We start from the raw sequence: 10,279 nt of genomic DNA on the forward strand, positions 1-10,279 counted from the left end.
CTCCCCCCAAGTCCCTTGCAAACCCCAGTTTCAGTCTAATGTAAAACACCAACTCTTCCCCCCTTTTGTGATTGTAAACACACTCTGCATAGCTCTGCCTCGCTCTTTTGTCCAAGTCAGAAAGGCCACACCTTGTCCTTCTCAGACCTTTGTCAAAGTGAGTTTCATCCCACATTCCTTCCTTTCACTGTGTGATATCCGTCCCCTCACGATGACGCATAGACTGAATATAAGCCAGGGCAGAAGTGACTGACTTCACTTCTCTGACTGAACCACCTTTGCTGCGTTTGTCAGGAAGTCCTTGCGCAAGTATTTGATTTCATTCAATAAACCAGACTCAACCTTTTGAACGTATCTTGGTAAATCTTTGGACTAGACAAGTCTAAAATAACTATCACAGTTTTGGCGACGGGGATGATCTGGGAGGACTACCTGCGTGTTGCCGGGATTCCAGTGGATAGGACTGATCGACAGACGTGTCGGTCCATATGGGCTTGGAAAATCAATTTTCTCTCTTGCGCCAGAGCGCTAGCCGAGATTATTTCCTCAGTTCTGCCACTGGATTCCTGAGGCTCACAGGTACGTTTAAACGAACCCTCTTGTGGTTCTGAGTTGTATTTGCCTTGATTTGGTTCAGTTGTGTTGGTCTGGATTGGTTGAAAACAGGAAACCCCAGCGTGGGTATTAAGTAAGTAACTATCCAAGGAGATGTGAACAGCAATATACATATTTATATCGTATTGTCGTTTTGACTTCGTCCTTGTTTAGGCTACCGGGGGTTCTCTTCAGAAGAGGTATAATTTTGGGTTTGGGACTCGCTCCCTTACAGTTGATGTAGACCACAGTTTTAGATTGTTTGTCGGCTCGGCTGTAGTTAAGAAGTGAGAGTGCACTTCTAGGATAACGTTTTGGGTTGAAGTTCGCAGATAGTGCGATTTCCACAGGATTGAAGTTCGCAGATAGTGCGATTTCCACAGAGTGAAGTTCGCAGATAGTGCGATTCCCACAGGCTTGAAGTTCGCAGTGAGTGCGATTTCCAAATGAGTTGAAGTTCGCAGTGAGTGCGATTTCCAAATGGGTTGAAGTTCGCAGTGAGTGCGATTACCAGCTAACCTCCGGAGTGTCTGTTTTTTGTCCCCGAACGGGGTTGTGTTGTCTTTATGTTTGTCTAAGCGCTATTTTTCGCCGGCTCAGTGGGATTTTTGATTGCATTTTTGAGCCTCGGCTCTTGATTGTATGTTTGTTACGCGCGCCATGGATCCAGGTAAAGTATTGTTTTGTACCCTTTTTAGACTGTTACATTTCTGCTAGATTCCCAGTAGGCTAGCTAGCTGGTTGCCTAGGAGATAAGGAAAACAACTCCCGGTGATCCGCCTTGAGCCAGAGGGAGAACAAAGAGATTCCTGACTGGGTGAGTACTAAGCGAATTTTAATGTGTCTTAATGTTTGTTTCTTCGAAATTGTATTCTTTCCCGCCGTGAGTTAACCATAAGGTTTCTTTTCGTTGCTGTTTTGGGGTTTTTAGGCTGCTTCATGATTATTTGGGATTTGTTTCTTTAAATTTCCCCGCGCACAACCAAAGACCACATCCGGGTCATACATGCAACATTTTGGGATCACCACTAGGTGTCCCTGTAACACTAGTTATTAAGATATGCTAGAGGATGTAAAGAATTCTACTGCAAACGTCTAGCCTGATGACATTGTTGCACTGAAGCATATTTCTGCGAGCGTTTGTTGGCAGAATTTCGTTATGTGCTAAAGCATTTTCGATTTCTTACATCCACATCTGACATTTTAGTGTTAAATTCTAAGATTCGGGCTCAGCTAGAGGGTTAAGGGAAAAGCCTGTTACTTCTCTAGACTGGTCTGTTTTTAAGATTTGGGAGAGTAGAACGAGAGAGTTTTTTTTAGGTCAGGAAGGAAAGATAAGGAGATTCAGCAAACAGTCTCTCCGCCATTTCCCCAGCAGAATAACTCTGTTTTAAAATTAGATCCCCCCCTCGACTTGTTGCGCCATTAGCCACGCCCCTTTCTCTCTACGAGTTAAGCCACCCCTTTCTACGAGGTATTTGTCCGAACAGGGCCGGAAGGAAGAGCCTCCGATTTTGGGGTCGAGCGCCACCTGCTGGAGTTTTCCCTTGAACAACCCATAAGGGAGATTTTTAAACTAGCCAAGATAGAGAGTTTTAATTTTTAAGGTAAATAAACAGGATGAAATAGATGTAGAGCGAACTCAAAAGTCTGACAGGGTTGAATAGGTGTTTGATTCAGGAGTTTTGTTTCAATAGTCAATGAATGGCCATAAGCTGTTCGTTTTATGCATTTCTACTGTATGAATTTTCATTCATATAATGATAATGTGTTTTTTGAGGAGCTGGCATTAGGCCTTCTCCTCTGCTATTGAACCCAGTCTGTGTTTTGAGTCTTAATTTTCAGGTGCTATGGACCCTGGGCGGCAGGTCTTTGAGGAGCCTGGATCATGGGATCATGCCTTCCTGGGGACATTGGAACCTGCTGTTGGTCTGTTTTAACTGTTGTTTGTTTTGTCTCTCTTTCTGATATGTAGCTTAAGACATAAGGGTTGTGCATAATAGTGGGGGGAATAGATAAGGGTTGCTAGTGTCTTAATCTGAATGCACCATCTCATAACCCAATTATATATTTTTTAAATGAGTATGTTAAATATCTCATGTTTATAGTTTGAGGCACATTCATCGGGCCTGAGTGTTTTTTCTGAGTGGTATTTTACAGACAACTGTCGTTCCGGGAGTGATGGGTGAATGCCGAACCAGGAGACGGGCACAGGACACCGGAGGTTACTGGCCTGTTTCCCTACAGATGGGCGATCTGGGTTTCGTGAGATGCAGACCAACGCCATGTCACCAACTCACTGTGAGCGACAGATAAGTATGAAACAGGAGCAGTGCCCAAATACTCTGTCCTCAAATGCAGAAGAGGGAGGTTTTAGATATACAAATTTTAGCTATACAAATGAAGCTTTGATGGAGTTCTTTGATTAGTTAATTGTAAATGAAGCCAGTTCATTTTAGTGTCATTTTCTTTGACCCATCTCTATTTTTATCCTGACTTCAGGGAATTTTTTGCTTTCACCCTTAGGGGGTGTTGTTTTGTTGAGACGAGAATATAGCGTATTTTATTTTCATAAAATCGCAAGAGAACTGCTAGAGCCAAATCCAATTGCCTTGATCATGACTGGGGACTAAGCGTGTTGAAGTCATTCTAACACTGCCCCTGATGTCACAGTAGGCTACTGCAGACTGGCTCTAAATGACACTTAAACAGTCACCCTGTTTAAGTTTTCCTGACAGAATAACAAAATTTTTTCCCCAAAGCAGGAGCTTGCGCTTAACCATGTTTCTGAGTATCTCCTACAGACTGTTGAATAACCGTTCCTGACCAAAGAAGGGAACAGGGAGACCAGACCAGAGGACTCTCTTTTGCTCTGTTTTGTCTCTGTTTGTGTCTCTCATCTGTGGATCCACAGATGGAGCACTTCATCAGCCTGTGCTGGAGGCGGGAGCGCCGAGGTGAGCCCTCCAGCAGCACGACCCGGGCCGGCCCTAAGTGGAGCAGTACAGGGATGGACCGGGTTCAGTTCAAGAGCCTACATTTCTGACCTACAAGCATCTGCTCCACCTGCGGAGAAAAAGAAATGAAGGACTAAGTGCACATTTCCACCACCAAACTAACCTGTATCTAGGGCCTAATGACAAACCTGTACTACCTCGTTCATGTTTTCATTATGCTTTCAAACTAGCCCACGGGCCAGATCATGTTTCAAAAACAGGGGTGGCGGAGGATGTTAACAGATGTCTCCAACAGAGTGAGGACCGCCATTTCCTGAGGCTAAGGAGGGGTTCCTGCATCACATCTCTCCTGGGGATTGGGTCCTAATCCACGACCACAGACGAAGGAGCTGGAACTCGCCGAGGTGGCTCGGGCCGTACCAGTTTCTACTCATCACGCAGACAGCGATCTGAGAGGACTTCGTTGGACCCATGCAAGCCATTGCCGACGGGTCCAAGCAGCAGAGGACGGTCCACCAAGGGATCGCAAACACCAGGAGATCAGAATGCAGCTGAACCAGAGGGCTCAGAGGCCAAAACCATGGGCCATCACACTGTCCTCTCCTCTGACGAGGAATCGGAGGAAAAATGACCTTGCTGGTCACCTCCTCACAAGATGCACCACACACACACGCACACACACCTGCACACACTAACATTGAACATAACTGATTTCAAGCAACGCGACATCGAAGTTGCGATCTAGAAGAGAAGACGCCTTGCATTCCCCAATGACATTCTATTGCCCAAAAGAGAAGTGCCACCTAAATGACTGTTGGGATACACTGTGAACAAGAGTGACCTTGACAGTCACCGCCACACTCTCCCCTCCTCTGATGAGCAATCGGAGACTGACCTTGCCGGTCACCTCCTCACAAGAGTGAATGAACTTTGAAATAATCTGAAAAATATCATATTTGTTTACAAGAGTTGCAATGATTGAAACATGAGTTGATAAATAAGTTTGGGTTTTTCCTCTAAATTGACCAAGAGGTTTTTTGCCCCTCTTACACTGGTAACCATTTTATCTTTTTTTTGCCTTGTTAAATCAAGTTTGTTTTTTGGTGAATGGTTGTCCACTCTTAGACTATAAATAGTATATAATCATGTCATTTTTTTTATCTTGTTTCCTGTCAAATTTCTGAAGCAAGGGGTTTTGGTGTGTGATTTTGCACGTTGAGAGGAAATAATTAAAGTTTCCACCTAGTGGAGAGATTATTTCCTTTCCACATGTATAGCATAGCTGACTGTTTACACTGTGTTTGGATTTTATATTTTATTTGTGTGTGCCTGTTCAGGCACAAATGAGGGATTGTCCAGGAATTTACATCCAAACACCTTAGCCTTTGTCTTTGTAATTTATCACCTCCCCCCAAGTCCCTTGCAAACCCCAGTTTCAGTCTAATGTAAAACACCAACTCTTCCCCCCTTTTGTGATTGTAAACACACTCTGCATAGCTCTGCCTCGCTCTTTTGTCCAAGTCAGAAAGGCCACACCTTGTCCTTCTCAGACCTTTGTCAAAGTGAGTTTCATCCCACATTCCTTCCTTTCACTGTGTGATATCCGTCCCCTCACGATGACGCATAGACTGAATATAAGCCAGGGCAGAAGTGACTGACTTCACTTCTCTGACTGAACCACCTTTGCTGCGTTTGTCAGGAAGTCCTTGCGCAAGTATTTGATTTCATTCAATAAACCAGACTCAACCTTTTGAACGTATCTTGGTAAATCTTTGGACTAGACAAGTCTAAAATAACTATCACAGTCCCATAATACTTTCGGATGTACTATATTATGGAGCTACGAACACACAAAAAGTCTCCAATGGCACAGGGAAGAGAAACACAGACATCAACGCCGACTCAATCGGCCTTCACTGTGGTAAATCTGGAATGTGATTGGACTAACAAAATGTCAATATCTGAATCCTGTTCAGACAGGGCCGGAGTACTGTCCCCCTTGCGGTAATTTTTCAGCGTTTTGGCCAATCACAAATTAGCAAGAAAAAAGGCATTACATTGATTTAAGAGAAAAGAACCCGCCCTAAGGGAGGCTAGCCTCCCTTCCATAGATATCTATGGGTCCTCCAGCTGCATGTTATAGATGTCACTGTTGGAGCTTTAGAATTTCAATAATGGGTTTTTCTTTTAGAGCTTTGAATTTCAATAATGGGTTTTTATCCATAGGGAAAACCTGCTTTATGAACAAAACTGAGAATATTAATTATGAATAAATACATTCATATATTTATATTTTAATCCCTCTCTTCTCTCCAAAAACTGAGGAGGACTGTCCTCCCCTGCCTCAATGGACGAGCCTCCACTGGTAAGCGGATATGGAATGAATGCAAGTCAGTGCAATGTCCACACACGTTGGCTTAGTGTGTAGTGACGTGCGTGTTTGTGTGTGTGTGTGTCATTACAAGTTGCTGTGAGGGGGGTCTTACCATGAGCCAGATGGGGTAAGGCACCTTTTTGAGGATGTTGGGGGCTTCAGAGGAGACGGAAGTGACCCCGCTGCACCAGAGCACTGAGTAGAGCCAGGGCTCGTTGACGGTGTAGAGAGTCACGCTGATGTTGCTCCTGGAGAAGTCTCTGATGGAACAGACAGGTGGGACTGTTTTAGGCAAACATTGAAAGTACACAACAGTTAAACACAGACACTTGAATGCGTGCACATACACACAGATATACACGTGCACACAAATAATTAACACACACACACACCTTTCAATAGAATCAGACATGTGGATCCTAGTGTGTGTGTGTGTGTGTGTACTGTATGTGAGTGTGTGAGTGTGTGTGTGTGTGTGTGTGTACAGTATGCGTATGTGTGTGTGGGTGTGTGTGTGTGTGTATTTGGACCTCATGTCCTGTGTGCTAGCCTGGTTGTAGCGGAGCAGCAGTCTGCTGATCCCCTGCTGGTGAAGGTCGTGAGTAGGTCGTTTCTCCACGGACGTCTGCTGCAGACCCGGAGCCTCGCGCCTCACCAGACCCCGGTCCTCCTCCGGGGTCCACATCACCTAAACACACAGCACACCTCATTAGAGGGGGGGGGTCCACATCACCTACACACACAGCACACCTCATTAGAGGGGGGGTCCACATCACCTACACACACAGCACACCTCATTAGAGGGGGGGGGGGGGTCCACATCACCTACACACAGCACACCTCATTGGAGGGGAGGGGGGGGGGGTCCACATCACCTACACACACAGCACACCTCATTAGAGGGGGGGGGGGGGGGTCCACGTCACCTACACACACAGCACACCTCATTAGAGGGGGGGGGGCACCCACACATACAGTACACCTCATCAGGACAGGGGGCTTGGATTCGGACTAGACTGTTTCATGGAATGTTCAAAACAATAACACCACTTTGGTCCATCTCAACATCCGGTTTGTCGCAACGATAACACTGTCAATTTAGCTAACGTGAGCGGCAATATCGCTAATCAGTAATAATAATAAAAAATGACAAGCAGCTATTTCTTGAGCTTCCCAGAGGAAGAACGATTGGGATATGTAGATAATAATCACATCACCAAACAACAAGGTCTCAGTTAATTTGGACATTTTAATTTTTTTTAGCTTTTGACTATAGCCTCGTGAGACCATCCTGATTTCGCAAGCTCACATTCCATTTCTCTCGCAAATCAGTCTAGATACTCTCCATAGAGATCTGTTTGTGCCAGATCAGAAAACGATCTCACCAAATAGTGTTGGTTCCATGAGGAATTTGAAATACAAACAGCGACACTGGGCGGGTCTAGGGGTGACGACAGCAGGGAGCAGTTGAAGTTAACGCTTGCTAGGTGGTGACAGACAGATGGTTTATCCAATCACCTGCCAAGTATTTTTGAAAGTTCCCACCCTTTTCTAGTTTCCAACGGAGAGTTCCCTGATGGTTACGCAAAGCAAATCTGGTGTGTCAGATTAGCTTTTGACCATTATTGCGATTTTTTTGTCAGAGCATCAACGGACACCAGTGACCACTCGGTGAGTTTCCTGTCTTTGAAAACGAGTTCATGATGTTTTTGTGGGATTTTGTCTATGCACCTATGGATCCACTGAGTATGTTAGCAGCTATATCTTGAGAGAGCACTGTTTGACAAAACCTTGATATCGTCTGTTGTATATGATCGTAAATAACCTTATAACATGGCTTATAATGCTACAGTATATTCCGTCCTTTACCAAGTTTCTTATAAATGTCTTATATAACAATAAATGTTTATGATGCTATTACTAACACTCATAAATGTCTTATTAACACATATTAATGTTATAGCATCTTATAAGGGCCTTATTACCTATTAACTAATGCTTAATAAGAGGACCTTGATATAAAGTGTTCCCTATTATTCCTTAGCAATCTTTAGGGCTATATCTCGATACATCGCTAGAATTCAGGGAGGATAATATGCATGTGTGTGTGTGTGTCCAGTCCTCACCAGGTTCTGGGGTATCCCTGTCCGCCATACAACGTCCAGCGTGTCGTTGATCCAGCTGTGGTGGCAGGGGTGCTGGGGCGGGGGTCTCCTGAGGGTGAAGACCACCGTGACGTTGTGCCTGGCCGCCAGCCCCAGCAGCTGTTCCAGGCTGCACACGCTCTGGTTGCCCACCTGCCTCCGCTCCTGCTGGGACAGAGACTGGACCGTCCAGAAGGGGTCGTCCTAGAGCACAACACACGAACACACACACAGTTATAATCCATCCTTCTGATATCTGCTTTAGAAGGACTGGATGGGGTGAAGCGTGTACTCGTCCACGAATCTGTTGCCCATCCAGCCATATGAGATTAGCGATTCAAACGGGTACATAGGTCACTAAAGTCAATCAAGTGCATTTATGGATGAAGTGGAATTGTAATGCAGTCTTCTATGGTGGCTGGCGTAATTTGAAAACTATGGGTCTGGCTTACCGATTTATCAACCAGATGTCCATTCAGCCGAGTCAACTGATCCAGGCTTTGGGAGATTTTATCGAACATACTGTACTGTACGACTGAGTCCAAGTATGAAACCACCTGATGTTGGTAATATTCATTTCAACCAGATAACTGTCTAAGAGAGTGAGCCAGCAGCCTCTGTAAACTGACTCAGAGTGAGCCAGTAGTCTCTGTGAAGGAATCTGACGTTACTGGAGGGTACCACTTCTCCCCTGCCGCGGGGTTGTGACTGGGACGGTACCTTCAGGAACCACTGCCCTGCATTGAGGCTCCTTAAGTCGGTCCAGTTGAAGAGGGAGGCGTCCTCCATCTGTCTCTCCCGGAAGACCTTCATCACGTTGGTGGTCCTCCGCAGCGTGCGGTCGCGCATCAGGAAGGGCACCCCGTCCGTACTGGGAACAGGAGGGGCTTCTTATTAAGTGACCACAAATCCCATCATTCCTCGGTAGAGGGTCGTGGGTCATACTGTACTTTGCACCACCTCTGTGTCTGAACAAACCACTTGACTTCTGGGATATCAAAAGCCCAATGGTTCAATACAGAGATCGCCGAGTCAGGTAGACACATCTGAATCACGCAGCACGTGAGCGCAAAAGACGTGCGGCGCTTTGAGGCAACTTTTTCAGCTTCGCTTTGAATAGCAAATCATTCCTCCTGCTTTGGCCAAATCATTCCTCCTGCTTTGGGCCAACCTTTACGCTGAATCATGAGGAAACTGCACAGGTATTTACCATTCAAATTCCTGTCTGGAAAACAAAGATTTCCCAGGATTCCATCATCCAGCCACACAGAAAAGGCTGAAAATAACATTTACTATTCATCTCGCCGTTCACTTGTGAGTGTGGGCGCGGCCGTGGCGTGCGCTGAGCTACTGGGTGTTTCTGTTGTGAGTGTACTGTACGTGTGCATCCGTACGCATTACTGTATGAGTGTGTGTGTGCGTATGTGTCTGTTAGTGTTACTGTATCGTTAGTGGCCGAGGCCAGGCTGTTATTAGGCTGCTGACAGCCTGTTTGTCATCAGGTTGAATTACTCAGTGGAGTCATGAGGTCTGAAGGCGTCATCGGTCTCCACTCTCCTTCACCTTCGTTAGGATCGGCGGAAAGATACCCACGCTCCATGAGCTTCCTTGAACACATGCATACGCACACACACGCACGCGCGCACGCCCACACACGCCTCAGGCAGAGGTGGCTACGGCTATGAAGCGTTCGTGAGAAAGCGTGCCTCAGTCGAACATACACGTGATTTACACAAACCTGCCACGCTCATGCACACCCCCCCTCAACCCCTCCCTCTCTCCCTCAGCTCCTCCGCTCATCTTCTGTTATGGAAGAGCCCGCCCTCCTTTCCTGCCCCCCCCAGGCCAGCCTGAAACCCTCTCCCTGCTGCGCCCTATTGATCTGCTCAGGCTGGCTCCCTCTGTGTGTGTGTGTGGGGGGGGGGGGTGTTAGATGTGTGGCAGAGTGATGGAGACAGATTGTGCGCACTGTGCTCACTGTATCTTATGTGTGTTAGATGGGAGAAAGAGAGTGTCATAATCAAATTAATCATAATCATAAAATATATGATTTAATAAAAACTATGTACAAAAACAATAAATGTGCAATAAAGATAGGGAACAAACGAACAGACTTCTTCCTTCAAGGGCGTGGGGTGATGCAGGGCAATAGCCTCAGTCCAACTCTCTTCAACATCTACATTCATGAATTGGCTAAAACACTTGAGGAC

General features: G+C 45.9%; 1 protein-coding gene across 1 annotated transcript in view; it reads right to left on the reverse strand.

The window, feature by feature from the left end:
- Positions 1-10,279, reverse strand: part of gdpd5b (glycerophosphodiester phosphodiesterase domain containing 5b) — a gene marked incomplete at both ends in the record, with an annotated part of 46,994 nt that overhangs the window by 5,930 nt on the left and 30,785 nt on the right. Inside the window, 4 exons of the mRNA XM_084447120.1 lie at positions 6,038-6,185; positions 6,456-6,613; positions 8,052-8,273; positions 8,790-8,940. Coding sequence (XP_084303246.1) covers positions 6,038-6,185; positions 6,456-6,613; positions 8,052-8,273; positions 8,790-8,940 — 679 coding nt within the window. The remainder of the gene's footprint in view (positions 1-6,037; positions 6,186-6,455; positions 6,614-8,051; positions 8,274-8,789; positions 8,941-10,279) is intronic.

Source organism: Borostomias antarcticus, assembly GCF_949987555.1.
Source record: "Borostomias antarcticus genome assembly, chromosome: 1".
NCBI lineage: Eukaryota > Metazoa > Chordata > Actinopteri > Stomiiformes > Stomiidae > Borostomias > Borostomias antarcticus.